This window comes from Drosophila sulfurigaster, chromosome 3, assembly GCF_023558435.1.
Source record: "Drosophila sulfurigaster albostrigata strain 15112-1811.04 chromosome 3, ASM2355843v2, whole genome shotgun sequence".
Classification (NCBI taxonomy): domain Eukaryota; kingdom Metazoa; phylum Arthropoda; class Insecta; order Diptera; family Drosophilidae; genus Drosophila; species Drosophila sulfurigaster.
Window position 1 is genome coordinate 22,076,859 of NC_084883.1, and position 23,269 is coordinate 22,100,127.

Genomic DNA, 23,269 nt, shown 5'->3' on the forward strand with positions numbered 1-23,269 from the left:
TTTCAGCAGCAACATTTAAATATCTCTGCTTACGGCAGTCTTCGATAGAACCGCGCGTGACGTCACAAACTATGTGATGTGTGTGTGACCTTTTTTAAAAACGCATCGAATGCAACCCTGATACAAAGTGACCAGCTAACATTAATACTACACGTGTGAGTGTCGTTTTTCCAAACATAAACAAACATGACCGATAGACTAAATAAATATTTATCAGGTATTAAAAGTTTAAATAAAAAATGGACAACAACTTCAATTGATTCATATTACAGAAACGGCAGTCGCTAGTTCTGAGGACGAAGCCGACATTGATGATAACGACACTTGTGCCGCTCACGAATTGTCCGCCAAGTTTCGCTTTCATTATCCCCAAGACGAAGCGTCGCTATCACTAAAGCGAGACTACGTCTTGGGTCTCTGTGCCGACAAAAGTTTCACTTGCATTGCAGCGGGTCTATCTAATACCTCAGTTAAGATCTACGACCTCAATGCGTCTGGCCTCCTGACCGCTGTTCATCAAGATCGCGTTCCGTCCGTGGAGAGCTTGGATACAGAGGTGACAATCTGTGGCGTTCGATTTTTGGACGACAGTGCAAACACCTTGCTGGTGGGCACCACAAATGGCTTAGTGCGTCTGCTAGACTTGCGTACCCAAGGCATTCAGGCGCAATTTGAGTATAAAAGTGATGCTCAGCAAGGATTACCGCCAGTGCCAAAGACGATATCCTGCTTCGATCGCAATGCCAACAGTCGTATTATTTGCTGCGGCACCGAGCAGCACATGGGCAATGCTTATATGGTGTTCTTTGATGTGCGAGAGCGAAAACAACTTGGCATTTATGAAGATAGTCACGACGATGATGTGACCTCTGTTCTGTTTCACACCAGCAATCCAGATTTATTGTGTTCGGGCAGCACTGATGGCTTGATAAATGTGTTTAATATCCAGGAGAGCGAAGAGGAAGAAGCGCTGTTGAATACCATTAATACAGAGAGCAGTGTGCATCGTCTAAACTGGCATCGCAATGAGAAGGGTCAAGACTTGATCTCATGCATTACACACACTAACGACTACATGAGCTATGAATGCCAAGAAGGCGATGAAGTTCTCTCCTTTAATCGTTCAAAAATCACAGCTGGCATTCTACGCCAGAATGCTGGCAATTTTAATTTAATCAATGCTCACAACTTGTCCGATGGTAGCGTGTTTCTGCTCGCTGGCACCAACCACAATCGAGGGTATGATTTTCTTTTTGTATTGTGTGTATTTAAGATATTTCAACACTGAACTTTCTTTTTCTACAGAGAAGTACTTCGCTCAGTCGTTGTGCCGGCTAGGAAAAAGTTGGAGCCCCTGACAAACTTTGTAGGCAACAAGCAAATTGTACGCGATAGTCTGTACGATGCCAATCAAAATCTGCTGGTCACTGGCGGCGAGAGTGGCATTATTACCGTCTGGTCGTCTGATAACAGCAACACTAAAAGCAGTAGCAACCTGAAGAGCAAGTCAAAGGCTGCTAAGTCACACAAGAAAAACCCCTATTAATGACATTTTTATAAAATAAAGATTTGTTTTTACTGACAACGAACATTTATTAGTCCAAATGTTTTTCAAACTTGCGCGCCGTGTTCAAAAGATGTTGCCAGATATTGAAGGGAATTCCCGGGCTGCCACATGATTGGAATTAATAAATGCTCACTGACACATGCTGGCTGCTACGCAAATGACAATATGTGATCTAAAACGTAACTGCTCTTACGTAACGTAAGCAAGCAGTGGAATACGCTAGGGAATAGAACAACAAGGTTTTGGGGTGGTTCCCCTGCCACGCAATGGCTGTTTATTTTTATTCACTTAAAAAATCGATGCATAAACTGCTTGAAATTGTCGCTGTCTCTGCGGCTGCAGAGCAATAAAAATGTATATTCAAAGCATGCTGAACTACATTTGTATTTCACTTAATGTGCTGCTAAGCTGCTCTCTAATAGAAATTTACTTTGCGCCCTCAGTCAGAAATTATTGCGACCATTTGCAGACAGCAAGCTCTGCTGAGTAAAAAATTAACACATCCTTAACGCACACAGCGCACATCCTTAGCACGATAATTTCTGAACTCTCTTAGTTTCTCTTTCTCTATCTCTCTCTGCTTGTTATCATGAGTTTGCCTTTAGGCCAATTAGTGCTGCAGGAGGCATCCCAAATTCGTGCCCACAAAATCGTCTAATCCACTGCCACTGCCTGGGTTAGGAGACAGAGCGAAGCGAGACGGAAAGAGGCTGCAGCTAAATGTTGACAAATACAACACCTACGATACAAATAAAATTGCTACAGAAGTCCCACCTAAAACGTAGCATCGAAAGGCCTAACCGGAACGACTTAATTTTCACAAATTTACGCCAAGTCCAACAGCAATTGCAATTGAAACTGCAACTGCAACTGCGGCACAGTTGAGTGCAGCAACCGTTGCCGCCACCGTTGCATTTGGTCCTGCGGCGCACACACAGGACCAAGTCCAGGCTCTATCTTTGGCTTTGGCTCTCTCACTCAAAACCGCCACTCACCGTGGCTAATTGCTCATGAATAAATTGTAGTGTAAAGAATTCCATCGAAAAGAGACCGAAGATGGACTCGGTCCAACTCCCAGAGTCAGTGAGACGCTCAACCAAAATATTATGGTGTTCCCTGCTGTTTGTGCACAGTCAGCGCGAATTTGCTGCGGTAAGTCGATGCTGTTTTTGGGTCTACTACAACATGGATAGATACATATGTATATAGATAGTTTTCTTGTTCGCCTTTGGCGGCGATCGGCAATCGGCAATCGGCTGTCGTCGGTTTGTTGTTGGGTTTGTGTTGTTTCTATGCTTTGACATGTTTGTTAGCAGGGCGCTTGACCCTGAAATTGTGTTCCACTTTGATGTGATTCGTCAATGCGGTGGACTACCGGCTACCGAAGACGAAGACGAAGACTCGTATTACCTTGTCTCGTCTTCTGTGCATCTTTTTCCCCGAGATTCCCAGCTGAGTTTGTTGGCGAATCTGTCCCGGGCAGTCGCCTTGTTTGTTCTCCTGTTTGGCTGGAGTGGCATTCCGGCATTCGTCTCGGCTCGGCATGGCCAAAAACCAACGACTGGCCCCCTGTTGGTGTGCATACCGCAATACGGCGTATTTATAGTAAACGTAGCCGATCGATTGCCATGTTTGCCATGTTTTTGCGGTTCCCCTCAAGCGCATATCAAGGACACACGGTGGTTTGCCAAGATGCCGCTCAAATAATGCGCATTGCACTTTGAAGGTTAAGCAACTTATTTCATAATTTTGAAATTCTTAAGCATTTCCATAAATTTGTAGTTGAAGTCTCAATTATGATTACATGTACGTAATGTCGGCTATAAATTGATAGCTCAAAAATGCTTAGAATTTAAATGCCGCTGACTTGTAACTACTTCTTCTCTGAATAGAAGATTTACTTTTTTCCACTTCCTTTTTTCAATGAGAGTCTTCATCTAATATAGTTCTGTCCCAAATGTTTAAATCTAATCCAAAATTAAATCAAGTTGGAATAGACAGATATGACAGAATGAAATATGCTAAACAAAAAGAGAAATTATGAGTTGATTCATTTTATAGTTTCATATATATTTTATTAGTGCAATTTAAACAGACGACTCAAAAAAAAAAACGCATTGAATTAAATCAAATTTTACAACTTTATAAAGTTTGTTATAGAGGCAAAGTTACTTTTAATTTAATGTGAATAACTTAGTGAAATAGGCAGAAGAAGGCAACACCTACCTTACAAAGAATATATATTCTTGATCAGCATCAACAGCTAAGGTGATATAGCCATGTCCGTCTGTCTGTCTGTCTGTCTGTACGTGTGGACACCTAGATCTCAGAGACAATAGGATATAGAGATCTTTTTTTTTTGACAGTGAAATATCAATATACCAAACACAGCCTTTATTACATTTTTAGTTTTTTTGCGATATATTTTAAAATGAATACTGCACTGTTTTGCTTTTATAGCGCACATATCACAGTCTTTCCTACTTGTTTATGAATGAAGTCATTATGTTTAACTTAAAAGACGGTATGTATTATATTGTTACCAAATATATTTTGCTTCGCATTAAGAAATATACATTTATACATTTAATTTTATATTGAAAGCTTGCTTACCATGAGATAATGATTTCTTTTAATTATTTTTAATCTCTGTTTTATAAGTTGAATTCTTCTTATTGCTATCTATAACTGATGCTTTTTTATTCGCTAATATTACAAAATTATTTTAAATTAAGCTCACTATAAGTCATAAAATTGTTTATAGAGCACATCATTTGATAACCCCGCGGCGTCTCAGGTACTCGTAGTCCGAAGTACTCGAATTATTTGCAGAGTTTCATTGAGACAGTCAGCGTCGCTCTTTTTGTGGCCCTAAAAAAAAGAAACCGCTAATCATGGCACGATGGTCGAAACACAATGTCCGACAATGGCTCACCTAATTATTTGTCTCAATTGTAACGCGGCTCGTGGTTCGCTCTGCTCTTTATTTTTTTCTTTCTTTTTTCGTTGTTTTCCAACGGCACTCGACAAAAAGCGAGCCAATTTTTAAACGATTTCGTTTCTCTTTTTATGATTTTTTCACGTTTTTCCAGTCTGTCTGCCAGTCCTCAGCCCTCAGTTCACCGTCCACTGGCCGCTGCTCTACAAACGTCCTAATTACGGCAGTTAGTTGTTGTTGAGTCCTTGTCTCACAGCCTCGCCGAGTCCTGGGCAGTTTTTATTGCGCGCTCGCATTTCCACTAAAAATTGTGCCATTTTTTGTTCTCGGAGACACAGGAGACGACGCAGGACGACGTTGTTTGCCTTTAGGTAGACGCGCCTTTTTATTGGTCCACCTTCGGCGAAAATTGCAACGCGACCGCAGTCCTGCAGTGCAGTCCTCCAGTGAATATGACCTGCAACCGAAGTAAATGGAAATTGAAAAAGAGAATAATAAAAATTGAATTAAGCAATCGGAAGGCAATCGAATTGATTTTCAAACTTTTCAACAGCAGTCGCCAAAAAAAGTATCCAAACTAGCAGAAAAATGTAAAATTCAATTGACCTAGCTAGGAACTTAATTGTTTTAATGTTTGTTTATTAGCCGCAATTTAAAAAATACAACAAAATAAAATAAAAAACAAAAGAAAAATATATGGGTCGTTTTCGTCCTGGTCCCGTTTCGCATTGTTTTAGGAGAGACTGAGAGAATTTGTCGGAAAATTTATGGCACGTTCGTTTTGGTCCCGTTTCGCATTGTTTGTGGCAAAGAAATTGTCTCAAAAATATGATGGTATATGCAGATTTTTATGGACGCGACGAAGGTTCGAGGAAACACGGGCCATGTCCTGGCGTGCATTCCGAGGACCGTATTAGGAAAGTAGATCAAACTTTTTTGTTTCCATTGTGCATTTTTTCGCTGCGCTAGTTTTTTTCCCCGAACATGAACAACGCCGACTGCTCTAATTTTTTAATTCTTCACGGGTTTTTATGGCCCCGCTGGAAAAACAGTGGAAACACACACAGCAAAACCGAATTGCCAAAGACCAAAACGATTTTCTACAACTATTCACAAGGTTACTCAGCACCATTTATCGCCACAGGCTCTACTTACCTGTTAATTGTGCCCATAATTCAGTCCATATTCCGAATACGTTTTTAACAGTATCTCAACATCTCAATAGTTCCTTTCAGTTTCGTAAAGATAGCAATGCCATGCATATTTTTATTAGGGCGTGCCCTGTTCATCTTTTTTCTAGCACTGCGATTGTAAATCTCTTGGAACTGAGAATGAATGCTCTTCAAAAACTTTGCATAACGGTCAAAAAATATATATGTTATAAAAATGTATAAAGTTTAGATAAAGAATAATTTAAGCATTGTTTTAATATGAATTGAAATAATTTAGAATTTAAGAATTTAACAGGCATAAAAAATAAGTATATTATAGATAATTCTAACAAATATCTTTAAAAACAAAAATGCAAAAAGAATAATTATTGAAATTTATAGCTTAAAGTACAAACTAAATGTAAATTGATATCGGGAATTTTCCAAATAATATTTAGATAAATTTAATGAAAAAACTCATACGATACTCTTCTTTGTTGCCAAATTTTTTAAATACTTTTTTTTAAATATATACTAAATTCCTTTTTTCAGGTTTTAACTAATGTAACGACCATGCATTTAAGTAAAAAGTCATTTCAAATACAAAAAATATTCAAAAATAATTTTTCTAAACCGAATAATTGTATTGTAGTCTTTATTTCATAACTCTAGCTCTCTGATCTTAAGATTATTTTATAGTCATGAATTTTTATTTTTACGTTTTATAAAACTATACTTTATTGGGATATAAAATGTTAAAAAATAAATGAAACTTAACGCTTGGACCATCCAAAAACATCTTAAGGTATATGATAGTCATAGGTACCGTTGTTGTTCGATCTATGAATATGTACTATATAGGAAATACTAATACAAATGTATCTTAAAGGTACCTTCAATTAAAGTCTAGAAGCCTGTTGCTCTGCGACTTTTGCTTGAAAAAAATTAAAAAATATGTTGAATATATTTTTAACAAAAAAAGAACCCTTTAAATAATTAATTTTCATTAATTTTTCTTTGTTTCTTTTTGTAGTATTTTTTGCTATAATTAGCGAATTTTTATTAGTTAACATTATCGCTCACATTTATGCTTATGAGTGCTAATTTGTATTCCAAATAAATTGCAAAATGCTTTTGTTAGTTGTCAAGGCTTTTATAGGGATTGAAATTGCATAGCAATTCCATTTTATACTGTCCAAGTGTGTGTGCGAGTGTGTGTGTGTGTGTGTGTGTACTTCCCATAATCAGCATAATCAGCGAGATCGGCGCTTTGTGAGTGCAAAATGCCAATAAAAGAGCAAAGAGAAGCATAAAGAGGCTTCCAAGTATTGAGGTTTTCGGCCAAGCCGATGATGCCGAAAGTGTTCAACGCGAATGACGGTGACGGATGACAATGGTCGGTGATCGGGTCAGCGAAGTGTTCAGGTATACATCGAGGATATATGGGATGGGTAACTACACTTTCGCTCAGCGCGGCGCGAAGTGAAAGGTTGAAAGATGTGTTCACTAGCTGGTTGGCTGGCTGGTTAGGCTGTCAGCCATAAAGGGTATTTACTGTCGCTGCCGCAGTGTCGCAGTGTTTATTTGCCTTTGGGCCAAAAGGTTGCTCATTCTGCCGGACAACAAGACAGCGGACAGCGGACATCGGTCCGCGGGTTGAGACAAAAGCGCATGAATGCACAATAGGCAAGGTTGTGGGTAGGGTTCAAGGCAGTGAGCGGTGTCGACAGTGGGCTGTGGGCAAGGCTTGGACTTGGGCTTGGACATCGACTTGGCCAGGTCAGAGTTGAGTTGAGTTGAGACGGGTCGAGTAGGTAGAATACGCGACGAGTTAATGCAAATTGCCGCGCAATATAACCCAATAATTTTAACTAACTCACAAAATGCAGAGCAAACACACACAACAACAACAGCAACAACAATAACTGGGAGAGTTACTTAGTAATGCATAACAATGAGCAGGACTCTAACTGTGCCTGTGTAACTGATATTGAAACTGAAACTGAAACCAAGGATTCTGTACGGCATTGACTGGGAAACTGAATCCTGTGCGTTAATCCGTTTGCCATCAGCGACATTATTAGTCAATTTTCATGTTTAAAATTGTACCTCATTTTGCATTTTCACTTTCTTCCTCTTGTAACTTAGGCGTTCCGACGAGTTAGATTTTATTGCAGCATCTTGAACAATCACGGCTCGTTGTTGGATGTTTTCAGATGCTTTGGACACATGCTGTGTGTTCTCTCTGTGTCTCGCGGTGATTTAGGCAGAATTGCATTGCATTGCATTGTGTTTGACTCGCTGACCGGGTTACTCGACATCGCCAACGACTTTCAATTTAACTTTCCTCAACTCTGCTCTCGACTCCTTTATCGACTCCTTCACCTAAACCCGACGGAGACGGAGTCGAATGCGGAGTTTCCGCACAGGCCACACAGTTTAGGTTTGTTATTTGTTTGTTTTGTGGATTAGCGGGCCTAAAGGGGATTGACTTGAACTTTTGCGCTGATCCCCGCGCCTTTTCATTAGAAAGTCATAAAAACACATAATGACACACACACACCAGCGAATGTATCTAGTGTAATTAGCGGATTTGCAAAATCTGGGTTATTTTCTTTTTTATGCATCAGCTTAATGCTAAGCCGCAGCTTAAGCAAATCCCGTCCAAACTCAAATTCAATTCGCAGGTATCGAGAAATTCACGCTTACGCAAGCCCAAACTTGGAGGTACTTCAAGCAAACAGATGCCCTTTTCCTAGCTATCTATTTTCATATTCCACTCCCATTACCATTCCCATTCCCACTCCCATTCCCTTTCAGCAGTTGGCAACTGCTCTCTGGGTACAGTTGCGCCTTTAGGCAACATGATTATATCATCATAATAAATGTTTGCCGCAACTAAACTAAAACTTTTCAAATTAAGTTTCAACAACTGTGCCCCCAAAAGTATTTCATTGTTTATGCACAGCACCGAGTGTGTATGTGTGTGTGTGTGTGTGCTGTATATACTATATTGTACATTTTTGGGGTGGTCTCTGTGGGCGTTGTCCAAGCTTTTGCTTTATTTGCCCAGATAAACTTCATTTACTGTTAAAGCTACGACTCTCGCTCATCCTCCTCTTCTCCTTCTGCTCCCTCTCTCTCCCTTTCCCTCTTACGCTGCGGCGCAAGTGTGAGACCGTTAAACGTGCGGCATAATATTAAGACTTCATAAAAGAGCAAATAATTTGGCTGGCTGCGATGCCAACGTCGACGGCGACGGCGACGGCGACGACGACGACGACGTCAACGTCGCATATCGATCGACGCCAAAGTGCTGAGCGGGGGAGGGAAGTGAGAGAGAACGGGCGCTCGGTCTGTGCATTATGCCATATCATTCTTTTGCCTGATGAAGCCGATAAAATCCCATTATTATGGGGGCCACTCACGTCTCGTTCGCACCCATGGCGCTGTCTGCTTGCGGACAAGCGAAACAAAAGATTCGCTCATACGCTATGAATATATGAAATCGCATCCGACTCTCAGAGAGCGCAAGACTGAGAGAGTGTGCTTTGCTTTGCTCTCTGCTGGCTCCATGATAACTTGATTATGGATAGCAGCAGCAGCAACAAAAACTGTGCACTCTGCAAAACTGTGGACCACCGACAGGCTTCGCATTATCACGCTTTGCTTGCGCTTTTTCCATTCTCTCTCTGTGTCTCCATCTCCATCCTCATCTACTCGCTGCTTTTTTATGCAGCATTGTTCCGGCATCGTAATTGCCTTCATCGTCGCATAATTGTCAGCCAGCAGCAACATCAGCAGCAGCAGCACCGCAAACATTATCAGCATCGTTCATTGCACTGCACGTAGCAGGCAGGCAGGCAGGCAGAGTGAAGCAACCGCATGAGTTGCGCACATACTGAAACCATATTGCCATCTCGCTCTCGCACCACTAACGACACGCTCATTGGGCGTTCGACTGCCTGCGGCGGCCATTGCTCGCTGCCGTGGTATAAAAGAGGGCCGGGGTTGCAGAGAGCGACACACTTGAGCTGTAACCATCGCAGAGTCAACATCTCGTTTAACGTTTCCGATCATCATTTGCACGTTTCGCACTGCCAACTGAGTGAATTCAAAACCTGAACTGAATTTTTGAACATCACAAGAAAATAAGCAACAACATATAAAATGCACGGATACCGCACATATAACATGGAGAGCCATCATCACGATAGCAATGCTGTTGACCAGAAGCCTCTGGTCGTCGATTTGATTTCCACACAATACGGCAAACCTCAAACGCCGCCACCTTCCCCAAATGGTAAGTAACAAAAAACCAAAAACACACTTAAAAAAAACTCAATTGAACAATTTAGCTAACCAATTGCTTTCCCCTCTTCTGTTAATTTGCAGAATGCCTGTCTAGTCCGGACAACTCACTGAACGGCAGCCGCAACTCCGAGATTCCCGCTGATCCGTCGGTTCGTCGCTACCGAACTGCCTTCACACGTGATCAGCTGGCGCGTCTCGAGAAGGAGTTCTACAAGGAGAACTATGTGTCGCGTCCTCGCCGCTGCGAACTCGCCGCCCAACTCAATCTGCCCGAGTCCACGATCAAAGTCTGGTTCCAGAACCGTCGCATGAAGGACAAGCGTCAGCGCATCGCCGTCGCCTGGCCCTATGCCGCCGTCTATTCGGACCCCGCTTTCGCCGCTTCCATACTGCAAGCGGCTGCCAACAGCGTGGGCATGCCGTATCCACCTTATGCACCAGCTGCCGCTGCCGCCGCCGCCGCCGCTGCTGCCGTCTCGAATCCAATGATGGCCACCGCCATGCCCACAATGCCAGTGCCCGGACATGCGCCCTATGCCGCCCAGTATCGCTATGCGCCGTACCACATTCCCGCTCGCCCCGCACCGCCAGCACCGCACATGCATCCGCATGCCCATCAGCATCAGCATCCGCATTCGGCTGCCATGCAAGCCGCCGCTGCGATGAGCGCCGCTTCTGCTCCCATGGCCTATCCGGCTGCGATGTTGGGTGCCGCTGCCGCCGCTGGCATGCCGCCCAGCTATGCGGGTCAGCTGCAGGTGCCCAAGACACAGACACCTCCGCTGGATCTGCAATCGTCGTCGTCGCCGCACTCCTCCACGCTGTCGCTCAGTCCCGTTGGCTCCGATCACACCAAGGTCTTTGATCGCAGTCTCAGCCCGCTGCGCAGCTCGCTGTTGCCCCCAGCGCCGCACAGCAGCATGACAACGACAACCACGACCAGCCCGCTGCCCGCTCCTGGCCTGCTCATGCCCAGCGCCAAGCGTCCAGCCTCAGCGATGTCGCCGCCACCCGCAACCACAGTCATTGCTGAGCCCAAGCCGAAGCTGTTCAAGCCCTACAAGACTGAGGCGTAGGCGCCTAATTCCCTGCTTCCCTACTTCCCTTATCCCCTCATGGATTGTACAAATTAGCATTAATTGTTGACCGATCCCCGCGTTCATTCTCTCAGTGTGTAGAATCACATTCACATTTATTTATCCGTTGTATAAAATTGTAATCTAGTTAATTTTAGTTAAACTTAATTAATTTTAAATCACTTCAATCAAAATAAAATTACAAATATCAAAAAATAATTACTTCTGCTCACTTCTTTTTTACCTGTGTGAACAGCTGCGCTTCTTTTACCTGCTCTCGCTCTTTAGCTTGGTAAATTTTATTGGCCATGTGGAGAAATCCCAGTTACAAGGAGCAACAGCAGCTGCCATCGCAACGAGTTGACCTCGAGCGAATGAGAGAAACTATGGCGAATTGTGCGGCACGCTTAGCTCTCAAGAGTTATATCTAGAGTTGACCTTCGATCCGGAGTCCGGAGTCCGGACTGAGATCAGCAACTGTGGGCCACCCACAGGCGTCCAACGATCGATCGACGGGGGTTTGGCACAAGCCAAAACAAACTCAGTCACAACTCTGTCTGGCTTATTAATGCGATTAAAGCAGATCGAGGAGCAGTCGAAGAGTCGAATCGATTGTCACCCGCAGTCAATTGGCACACACACACACGCATTGTACTGTGCAATGTCCTTGTGGCTCTGCTTGTGTCCTGTGCTGGTTGCCTTGCCTCCCTGCCACGCGTCAGGTTGCCATTTGGCATTGCATTGAATAGCTGTCAATGCGTATCAGTGTCCTCGTTCGTTGTCTAATTAATTGCTCAACAAAAACACCCGTTGTTTTCGTCCTGCCGCTTGGCAAATTGTCATAATTGAGAAATCATATGCGCAAGGACATTTTCATAACAAACAACTCTCTCTACTCTTCTCTCTCTCCTTTCTCTGACTCTGCACCGTGCACAAATCAAATTTGTATTTAATTGCCAGAACCAAAACATGTGTTTCAAATTGTTCAATTGCCAGACGGGGTCCAAAAAAAAGGGTGTCAATAGAGCTCAACCCTTGGCATAGATAGATAGATAAATACGGAAAGAAGTGTGCGTGTGAGGCTGCTATCAAAACATGTTTTGACACTTGGCAGGCGATGGGCATAAAAAATGGTCTCGGCTCAAGGATTCGCACCCCTTTCGACTGCTACTGCGACTGTGAATCCTGGGGGGATGCAACCAGCTTCATCCGTATGAATCTCAGCCAAGTGGCAACATTTTATGATTTGATAATACAGATAGCGCTAGAGCAACAGCAACGACTTGACTCTGGGGAACTGATCCGGGCAAGTAAATTAAAAAAGGCCTACGCTTTGGTTGAGAAGGGGAAGGAAGAAGAGGCGGGAGCGCAAAACAACTCGATTAAATCGTGTTTAAGGGGTGTGAAAACCTGGTTGCAGGTTGATAATTAATCATGTGGGGATTAACTTGTTTCAATTGCAGAAATTATCAGCAGGTTTATTGAAAAATTATGCATTGTAAAAAGAGAATCGCTGACGTGCGGGGATTAGCGAACGGAGATAGATAGAGGCAGAATTGTAGCTGCTGAGGGCAAAGCGACTCATCATGTGGACGCAGCTGCGAGAGAAGAGAAAGAGACTCAGCAGAGCTGTAAAAGAGTTAACAGATTTTGGAAATAAATGCGGTATTATTATCAATTAGGCGGCTGTATCTAATTCGTCTCCAACTGCGATTCGATTCGGTTTAGCTGCTTTTATTGGGCCAATCAATGTTTGGCGATGAATGGCTGGCACTTCATGAGAACTTCTCCCACAATTCTCGTTGTACGACGCACACACAAAACAATGCATAATTCAATAGCTCAAGGCCCGAGTCTCAAACCCAACCCAAGCACACACACAAACACACACATTTATGGAGTTTTTCGCCCCCTTCCCCCGAGCGACCGATGTACAAACAAAATTAAGTTTTATTGGTGCGCAGTCTCCACGATGATGCGTGAGAGATGAGATGATGAGTGGAAATTGAGCGCAGCTGAGACCCCTGCCGCTGCCCCCTTCTCACCGTACCCTTCCCCTACTCTTGCCCCTTCTCTGTCTATATTGTACTTTGTGCCATGTTTATGCCAAGGATTTGGGCGTCGCTTTTTGTTCAATCTTCTCTGATTTCTTTTATTAGTGAATTAGCACCTCGCTCTGTCGGCCTGTGTTTGACTTGGCTTTATGGCCAACTGGCTGACTATTTGGCTGTCTTTGCCACTCTCCCGTTGTCTGCGTCCGTCGGCAACGGCACAAAAGGCAGCTTTTGTGTGTTGTGTGTACTATAGATGTGTTCGGGCACACACCGCAATTTAGACATCCACAATCCACAGTACTACACAGCTTTGCCCCTCTTTATGATGTACGAAATTCACACTAAGTGTCAATGAATATAAAGTGATCATGGCACAGTCACAACCATAGACTCAAACTCCAACTCAAACTCAAATGCAAACGCAATTCAGACGCTTTTCACTGACGTGCTGAGCTGCTACTTCAGATCGGCGGAGATCAGAGCCAAAGAGTGTTATACAACTGGCTCCATTCCCATGCTCTGAGTCGCTCGATCAGTTGTTTCATTCACTTCCAGCATAATTGTCCACTGCAAAAGCATTTAAAGTCTCTAGCACTAGACTGCGTGGATTCAAACAAAATTGTCTATAATTTTAAAAAGAGAGTAGGGTGTTGTTAATATTTTATAATTCGAAATAAATGCCAAAATGGCTTATATAATTCTGATACAAATTTCTCTTTTGTATTTTTACCTCTTAAATTATTTATAATTCAAATTAAAACTTTACTTTTTTGGAGTATATTTCAACTCTATAATATTGGCGACATTTTTATATTTGCATGTTTTTGGGATTGACTTAAGATTAAAGTACTTTTGTTTAGTGTGAACGAAAATTTTATTTTATATTTGCTTACATTTACATTCTATTTATTTCCTTATTTAAGTTGTCTCTGTTAGCACTTATTAAATTGTAAATTTCATTTGATTTGTTAGATAATACTAAATTTATTTTTTAATTTAATATGCCTTTTAGCACTTATTAAATTGTATGTTCTATTTGACTTCTATGTTAGAGAATATTAAATTTAAGTAGCATGTGATGAAAAGAAACTAAACACATTACTGCAGAATTCATTGAAGAAAGGAAGGAAAAGAATCAAATAGTAAATGTCTTGTTAATAAAATATTATTGCAATATAAAAGCTAATCACCAAATGAGAAAATACAGAAATGAAATAAGTATAAATTCTAACATAAATAAAATGAAATAAAAAAAATTCTATAGTAACTAAATAGAGGTAATATCTCAGAGACGGATTGGGAAATCAAACTTATTTTTTATTTACTAAAATAAATTAATATGAATATCTACTATCAATGTGTGCATTTAAATAAATTAAGAGTAATTTTTTTTTATTTACTATAATAATATATTAATAATATTTATATTAAATTTAGTAAACAAAGTATTGTATTGTATTGTATTTAGTAAACATAGTAGTATATAAAAAAGTATTAAAAATATATGTAGAAAGAGTTCATTGGTAACTATTATTTAGTAATGCCTAATTCATAGTCCCACGCTCACTTCTCCACTTTGTTTTTTGTTGGACAGTGTACGCTATATATTTTATGCAGATGCCAATTGCTTTTTTTGGGTGCTTTTGCAACTGCTTGCGGTTTCTCCACATACAGAGGTCTAGGTGGACCCATCGCGATGAATAAACATCTTTGTAAAATGATGATGCCGGCGCACAAAATAATTTCACACATTTGACGCATACACAGCGCTCAGTGAAACAGTCAAGCAGTCACATAGTCACATAGTCACTCAGTCACCCAGTCAGTCAGTCAGTCAGTCAATTAGTCAATTAGTGTGGCGGCGGGAAAAAGGAGGGAAACTCGTTTGTCGTTTGTCTGTTGGCTGTGAAACATGCATAAACCATGTCTATAGTCATTGTTATAACTTATAATAAGTTGGATGAGATATATGAATGAGAGAAGGGGCAAATCGGGAGACGCTGCTCGGTTCTCTACTCTCCGCTCTCTCTTTTGGCTGGCAATTTGCCAATTTGCACGCTGTCCATTAACGGGCCATGCGCCGCTTATCTGACTGCTGATTCTGGCTGCTGGTCTCATCATTTTCATGGATATTAACAACTGATAATCGCAACAATCGAAACGCGACTGCCAATTATAAACGGGCAGCCAATAGTAGAGGGGAGGAGGGGGGACAACACAAAATGATGTCAGCCCAGTTTTGCACAGTTTTTCACATTTCCATATGCGATTCGCTGCGGTTCACATTAAATGGAAAGCAAGAGAGCAAGAGAGTGTTCGGGGGCAACGCATTAAGGATGCGTGATAAGCTTCGGGTAATTGCAATGGAATCACAACAAAAACCCGAAAATTCGCCATCAAAATCTGACCAGCAGCAGCCAAAATAAAGCGAAATAAAAATCAATTGCTGTTGATGTATGCTGCGGCAGCAGGAGTTGGGTTAGGAGTAGGAGACGAGGGTCAGCTATAAATCTGTAGCTGAGATAATGAAACTAGAATGATTGCTGCAATCACTGGTGTGGCAAGTAGAGCTATTGTGCCAAGCTGTCCTTTGGAAGGGGGTTAAGGCAGTGGGGGAGTGGAAGGGTGTCTTCTCTGCACTACTCTGGGCTGTGGCTGCTCACACTCATTGCGCATGACAGCGACTGACAATAGATACATTGCACATGGCCAAGCACATACATAATGTACAAGGCACAGGACTCGGACTCCGACTCCGACTTCGACTCGGACTCGGACTCGGACCTGACACTGTTACCGATCCTGCGCATTTGAACGGTGTCAATTTTATTGCGGTTTGACTTTGCTGCCCAGCTAAGAAAAAAATAAAAAGAAAACTAAATAGAAGTCAGCAAGGAAATGCCAATGCTGAACGTTGTACGTTGAATGTTTTGCCTTCTGTTATTTCTTTCCATTTATCTGATGTCTCCTCACTCTCTCGCTCTCTTTATATTCTATCCATGATTTACAGCGCTCGTTTTTTTCGCGTTATTTTTTTAGGGCGTTAATGGCCATATCGTAAAGCCGCAGTGGGCCTGACTTGACTTCGTCGTCGTTGACTTCTCAATTCTGGAGGCAACTTTCGCGCACTGATTCTAAAAAAATGAAATCAGTTTTTATGAATTTCTATCCCAACTTCGACTTCCTTCCCAACTTCGTCTACTACGAGCACTTTGCATTGTCTTCCAACATCTTTTTTTTGCCATCTTTTCTTCTACGTTTTTTCTTCTTTTTTTTTGAATGTGCGCCGTGAGCTCAGCTCGAGGATGTTTTTTTTTCCTTTTTTACCTAGTCGAGAGACGAACGGACAGCGTTTGAGGCTTTTATGAGCAAACAAATGGCAGCGATTATATTCGGTTTCGGTTTGAGCTCTGTTTTTTAGGCCATAAAAATTAGGTGGCATAAAAAAACTGCATTGGAATTCTAGTTCTAGTTTCAGATTTTTAGGTTTTCAGGTTTTTAGGTTTTGCAGTGCAGATTTTTTTTTACATTTCGCGGAATTCGGAAGCGGAACAGCTATTCCTACAGATCCTTGACTGACCTTGCCTTGCCTTGTCGCGTTTTTAAGGATCTCTATTCAGCAAATTGACAAAAAATTGACTCGCTGCGGTGCGCGAAATATTTTTTAGAAATGACTTTCGAAATGCCGAAACGTCAATTGTGATCTGAGCTCATCATAAAAAAAGATCAACATCTTCGACTCGAAATGATTTTTTTATTACGAGTATTGGCCTAAAAAAGTGAAACGCGAACAAAGCAAATGGCCAAAAAGTCACAAGGATCATATTCCTAGGCGATAAAAAGATCATCATTTACAAGGTTACAAATCTCAAAGGGAAACAGCACACAGAACACACAAAGGGCAGTTTGATTTTCCAAAAATATACATTTTTTAAATTTTTTGCATTATTTTTTACTACATTTTTTATAATTCAATTATATATAATTATTATAATATGTGTTTCTTTTCATTCTTTAATATTGCTTTTAAACATTTGCTGACAATTTTATAATTTAATCAAGATTTTTCATGTTGTTATTTGTTAATGTATAAAATGTAAATAATATACAATTAATTAAAAGAAAAAAACAGTTGAAAGGGTTTTGCTAGCTAAACTCTGTATTAAGCATTTCAAGACTTAAATTAATTTATGATTATAAGGAAAAGAAAATTTTTTAAAACTTTTTTGTAGTACTACTTCTGAAAAATATATAAATTTAGTTTGTATGTTTATTTGAAGTTATTTTCTAAATTGTATTGTATTATATTATTTTTATGGATTGTGTTGTAAAATTTTTAATAACTGTGAATCAATTTGTTGGTATTAACTTTATAAAATTTTTCTTTTTATTTTTTTCAATATTTATGTACTTGCAAAAAATGTTTTGTAAAAATATTACTCATTGTGAATTTAATTTATTGTTTCAAGTTTATTTATTTATGTATTTTTGAGGCATATTTTTAAATAACCAATTTGTACAAATTTCACCTTTTGTTGTTTTAGTTGTTCTAAAAAGAATTTATTTCTTGAAAACATAATAAACTTGTTGGCGTTTTTCAATAAATTGATATAAAGTAATTATTATTAACTTAGCTTTTTTAAAGTGATATTTTAACGTCCAAATAAATTATTCGACGAATAAAGAAAACGACCAATAAATTATAACAAATGATTAAAAAAAACACGAAATAAAAGTTTATTATAAAATCAGTATAAAATATATAAAATAATGTGTTAATATCTAAAATTTTTCGCTGAATTTTTGCGTTGTTATTTCCGAAATAATTCACAAATTTTGTATTCCAAACATTTTGTGATATTTGAGGAAAAACTTAAATCGTTTCTGACCGCTTTTCAGACAGTTAACCGTGCGGCATTAGAGCCTTAATCATTTGTCACAGCTAAACGAGTTGAGGTTTTTGTCTGTTAACTCAACAGATTCTAAGTAGAAAACCGCAGGATGCAAAACCAGAAATCGAAGATCAAATGCGGTAAGCCGACGCGAATTCCATCGAAGAATCGAATATGGAAAAGCGATTAGATGCAGTTTTTTTCAACTGCACCGACACAAGACGAAGTTGGAACTCATAAATTCAACTGTCTGCAGATGCATCATCCACATGCAAATTACGCAGATTAATTGAGGCAGCGGTCACGCCCATTATGCAGCCGCCCTTCGTGAATGTTTTGCCTGTTTGTGTGTGTGTGTGTGTGTGCGAAGTGCGTTAAACAAGCGGCAAACAACAGCAGCAATGACCTTCGACCTTTTACTGCTCTTGCTGCCGTTGTGCTGGGCTGTATTTCTTCTATTTTTGTGTTTTTTTTTCACAGGCAATTTTGGGCATTTGGCTGCTGGCTGTGTGTGTGTGTGTGAGTTCGTCCTTTTTAGCACGTTAAAAATCGCGAGATCTTAGCCAGAATTTGTAGCCGGATTAAGCATTTTACGATGCGCACATTTGCGCTGCCAAACAATGCCAATAAAACGCTAAGCGCTTTACGCTAATCTCTGCTGTTGTAAACACGCATATATTCTATATATCTGTAGTGGGTGTATCTACATCTGCAGATATCTTTCGCTGTCCAATGAATTCTCCCCACAAATCGATTGCCTTTTAAGATGTCATCAAATGCACTGCGGAACTGCGACCCAACATAGTATTTCAAGCGGGGGATGCGGATGCTTGACAATGCAATCAATTAGCATACAATTAAAAAATGCTTAAGCAAGGAGATCAACTCGAGCGCATCGACAGATGCGCAGACAGCTAGATGCAGATCCAGATACAGATGCATTCTAAGTGGCTGCAGATCAAAGCAACGACGACAACATAATTGTTGTTCACTTCACAGTTTTTTTCCTTCCCGTTCGACCAGCGCAAACACTTAGTGTGCTCCGAATATTGCCTCACATATGTGAGTATCTGTATCTATATCTGCGACTCTCATCGAATTGTATCTTTTATGTCTTTTGCGGCTTTGTAGGCTGCGGTGGTGGCCCTGTGGCGCCACTCAAGCTCCTTAATTGTGTTTTAAGTAGCACATCCACTTGAACGCTCCCCAGACTGCGGAAGTTTCCAAGTCAAAGTCGATGTCGATGTCCTGTCACATGCATTTCCTGCCCTTGACTTAACATCGCTGAACAGAACCGAACCGAACTAATTTGTGACCCTGGACAAGTCAAACTCTTAATCCGTAAATATTTTCAACTCTTTGGCCCTCTAATCGCTGCCTCTAATCACTTCCACGAAACGCATAATTGTGCCAATTTACTTTTGATACGCTGTTGACCTGTTCAACCCGGTTTCATCAGCCCCGTTTTTGCCATGTTTCCAGTTTCCAGTTTGCAGTGTTCTGCGTAGTTTTGCATACCGCAGCCAAGTGGCAAATCCTGGCAGAGACAATGGCCACAGAATGAACGACAAGTAGCGGCGAATTATCAATCCTATCATGCTTTTATGACACGTCCCAAGCAACTCTTCTCTTCTGTCAGTTCGCTTGAAGTTCAATTTGCATGCGCGAGAGTGAGCGAGTCCTTGTAGCGAGGTAGCCGGGTCACCCCTTTAAGGCGATAATCCTTCTAAATGTTTTGCATTAATTTCGAGGCGTAAACGGATTAAGGGCGTCTCCTCAGGGCGTTACCCGCAGCCAGGAAACCACCGAACACAGAACACCGAACAACGAATACCGATGAGGAACACTGACCTGCACCGGCAGCAGCGGCCACGCCCTGGCTTCCTTCTACATGTTTAATCCTTTCGCATTTGCGCTGACTTCTGGACTAAGTCTGCGCCTAATCCGCACCGAGAAGCAGGCCAAAAGGACGAACTGAACGGGTTGCGCCTGCTACTAACGGGATTAACTCCGATTACTCCAGATGATCCGCAGAAGTCAATCGGCTTTTCGTAGCCTAATTGCAGTCAGAGTTCAGTATACTACTGCATTGCAAATGTTGAAACTCCCAATCCCAATCCTAAATGCAAATGCAAATGCCAAATCTAATCCTCTTAAACTCTGTTTATTTGTTTGTATTCGTTTGTTTTGAGAATTTCTAGCAATTAAGTTGGCGATTTGCTGCGCCTATCACAATCCTTTGCTTTGCTCCGGGCGGAGACGTTGACGGGGGCGTGCGCAGCAAATCCTTTGCCTCAGCCTCAGCCTCCGCCTCATACCTGTCGTCCAGTTAGTGTCCAGGTTAGCCAAGGACAAACTCAGGTTCAGTTAGCAGAAGTCAAAAGTCAAAAAAGTCAATTTTTACTTTTTTACTTTTTTATGCGGAATTTCATGTGTTTATTTAACTGTGTTTTGTGTTTTTAGCAAATTACGTAGATTATGCGAGGATTATGCATTGATAGCTTGCAATTATGATGTCCTGGAAGCAAAAAAAAAACAGCAAGCGCATTTACGATTCACGCTAAATCCTTTGAGCACCCCTTTTGTCAGCTAAAAAAACTGAACAAAACTCCTTGCAGGACCTTGGAAGACGAATGTTTTGCGTAGCTTGCGTAAAATTTCATAACCCTACGCGATGCCGATGACGAAAGAGCTGAGGGTTCGCGGAAAACGCATCCTGCCGCATTATCCTTTTTACCTCTTGCCAATCCGTTGGCTAAAAAACAGCGCTGACTTCTGAGTAACAGCCAGGTAAACCCTAAAAAATAAATTGACTGAATGTTTCGCAATAAACACGCAATGAAACGTTAGGCAAAAGTCTGACTCTCTGTCTTTCTGTCCGCTTACTTTTTAACGGGTTTTCGTAAGAGTTGTTTACGGCCGCGCATTATGAAAGTAGCTGGAAGCTGAAGCTGAAGCTGAAAGAAAGGCTGACGCTTGTCTTTGAACAGTGAATTGCCATTTTGAGTTTTGCAATTTTTGGGCGAAAATTAACGTTAATTACAGCGTCCCTTCGGCAATTATAAACTGCGCAGATGTGGCGCATCCTGGCGAGAAGAAGCTGCTACAATAGAAGTGTGGGTGATGTGATAAATGTGCGTGATTTGGAATGAATGTGCATCGATTAAAACCGCAAAGCAATCAATTTGCGCCTTTTACTCGACTCAATGCCAAATTGGCTCGTACACAACCAATTAATGTCAGAGCACCGTTTACCCCGACAGCAGCAATAGCAACAGCAGAGGACGAGGACGACGCCACCCCCGATGAGCAAAACAATTACCTCAAACCTAGAGCACAGCAGTGAGAGGGAGGCAGGGGTATGTTTATTCCACACGATAAACTTGCAATAAAGTCAAACTGAGGCGTCTAATTGCTGTTAACTCGTCACTCGCGGCGTCGCTGTGCTGCTAAATTGGCTGTTCGGGTTGCCAGTTGCCAGTTACCACCTTTTTTGATTAAACACAGACGCCACCGACACCTGAAAGAACAAAACAAAATGCCAAGCCATGGAGGCAGTATTCAGCATTAATGGCCGAGGAGAGATTGGAGGCAACAACATCAACGTGGCAGCATCATCGTTGTTTGCATCATATACCGCAATGAATAAGTGCCTATAATTGTGACTTTTAGAGCATTTTGTCGACGGCCATTTTTATCCAGCCACCACCCAAGGAAGCTCTCTCACTCTCTCACTTGCTGCTGCTAAACAATCATCAAAGCTGTTTACGTGCTCAACTTTTTAGAGAGAGTGCTGCTGCTCTCACTCCCTCGCGCTCGCGCTCTCACTCTCGTTCTGTCTTTCTCTCTCTCTTGCTTTGGCGCAGACTCACACTCACTCATAAGCTGAGACAGCCAATGGGCGTTCGCTGATTGGCTGATTGACTTGGAGCCATTGCTCGCTCCATTTTGAAGTGAGACACGCCCCATGCTGCTGTCGCTGTCATCGTTGCTGCTGCTTCAGCTGCGATTGCGACTGCGATGCGATGTCGCTACCGCTGCTAAGAGCTAATAAAGTAAAATGGAATAAAATGCTGCCATAATTGGCGTCGTTAATGCTAAAACCATGAATACTAAAAAGTTTTCATTTACTGCATCTCAGCTGCGGCTGCCGCATAACAGTAAATTGCATTTGAGCGTTTGCGAGGGCAACATCCAAAGTCAAAGTTTTAAGGGAGACAATAACTTAAACTATTTAATGAAACTGTTTTCGCTTAATTCCCCCCACCTTTACGTTCTCATAAAGCTGGAGTACAAGTATAGAATAAATAATTTAAATATATGTAAATGCTTTTGTCATATATTACTTAAATATTGGAAAAACTTATCGCATGAAAACATCAATAATGCTTTTATACTAACTGCATTATAGACTTCTACCAGTCGCTACGTAAACACAACGTAAGATATCATTACGTTTTAGTACATCAAAAGATTTTGTAACAATCAGCTTTCGCTCAGCAATCAGCCAGCGTTGCCACCAATTGAAATTAAGTTACCATCATTGAAATATGGCCAGACCTTTTATCAATACAATACAATGTGACCAAAGTGGAATTATATTTAAATTATTTAAAAGATTTATTTATTATATTCCTTGAAATTTAAATAGGCATATTTTAAGTACCTTCAAGAGTTAGAAACAAGATGGAAAAAATAGAGTTTATTTTAGATAATTGGACAGATTTAATAAGGCCATTCATTTGACTTGTTCTCGCCAGCTATCATAGCAAATTGTTGTTATATCTCCTTTCAATTTTTGTTATTTATTTCACAACAATAATTTATGCCTTGGTCCTAGATTAATACTGTTCGCTGCGTTTTGGTATACTCCATCAGCGTTAAAACGTATATCTTATAAATAAAGCGTATGGTCACACTCTTAAAATATAACAGAATTTCCAAAGGATCTATTTTAAAGAAAATTCAAGTTTAAGTTCGTCTAAAAGGAATATTTCTTATATAAATAATAAACGAATTTATACTATAGTATTTGGATCTAAAAAACACTATTAAAATTAAAAAAAAATTAATGTAATAACGTCACACAAGGATTGAAAATGAAACGCCTTCCGTGTCATGCAGCCCTGGAAATTACAGTTCAAACTGTTCCTTTTCTGCTGATTATACTATTTTATGTGAGGCAATAAGATGTTATCTCCCTATTTGAATACTTGCTACAGTATTACAAGTTTTTGAAAAAAAACTAACTTTTAAGCAAAATAATTAAAAGTACAT

At 40.8% G+C, this 23,269-nt stretch overlaps 2 protein-coding genes and 1 long non-coding RNA gene across 3 annotated transcripts; 2 read left to right on the forward strand and 1 right to left on the reverse strand.

Moving 5' to 3' along the window:
• The first annotated feature begins 115 nt into the window (after positions 1 to 115).
• LOC133840271 (WD repeat-containing protein 89) lies at positions 116 to 1,585 on the forward strand. The gene is made up of 3 exons (XM_062272023.1): positions 116 to 217; positions 273 to 1,239; positions 1,306 to 1,585. The coding sequence occupies exons 1-3, from the start codon at positions 187 to 189 to the stop codon at positions 1,544 to 1,546; spliced, it is 1,239 nt and encodes a 412-aa protein (XP_062128007.1). The 5' UTR covers positions 116 to 186; the 3' UTR covers positions 1,547 to 1,585.
• Positions 1,586 to 4,314: 2,729 nt separating this feature from the next.
• On the reverse strand, positions 4,315 to 5,946 carry LOC133844233 (uncharacterized). Its single transcript, XR_009894578.1, has 3 exons — positions 5,661 to 5,946; positions 4,503 to 4,962; positions 4,315 to 4,438 (listed from the first exon to the last, which is right to left on the reverse strand). It is a non-coding gene; the product is annotated as an uncharacterized LOC133844233 (long non-coding RNA).
• A 3,429-nt stretch (positions 5,947 to 9,375) lies between these two features.
• Positions 9,376 to 11,224, forward strand: LOC133842463 (segmentation protein even-skipped). Its single transcript, XM_062275555.1, has 2 exons — positions 9,376 to 9,959; positions 10,052 to 11,224. The coding sequence occupies exons 1-2, from the start codon at positions 9,827 to 9,829 to the stop codon at positions 11,044 to 11,046; spliced, it is 1,128 nt and encodes a 375-aa protein (XP_062131539.1). The 5' UTR covers positions 9,376 to 9,826; the 3' UTR covers positions 11,047 to 11,224.
• The last annotated feature ends 12,045 nt before the right edge of the window (positions 11,225 to 23,269 follow it).

Bases quoted from the DNA above. Each gene is read 5' to 3' on its own strand.
- LOC133840271 (XM_062272023.1), top strand. From the start codon at position 187: ATGACCGATAGACTAAATAAATATTTATCAG. The intron at 218-272 runs GTATTAAAAGTT...TTCATATTACAG, and splicing joins ACTAAATAAATATTTATCAG to AAACGGCAGTCGCTAGTTCT. The intron at 1,240-1,305 runs GTATGATTTTCT...CTTTTTCTACAG, and splicing joins GGCACCAACCACAATCGAGG to AGAAGTACTTCGCTCAGTCG.
- LOC133842463 (XM_062275555.1), top strand. From the start codon at position 9,827: ATGCACGGATACCGCACATATAACATGGAGAGCCATCATCACGATAGC. The intron at 9,960-10,051 runs GTAAGTAACAAA...GTTAATTTGCAG, and splicing joins GCCGCCACCTTCCCCAAATG to AATGCCTGTCTAGTCCGGAC.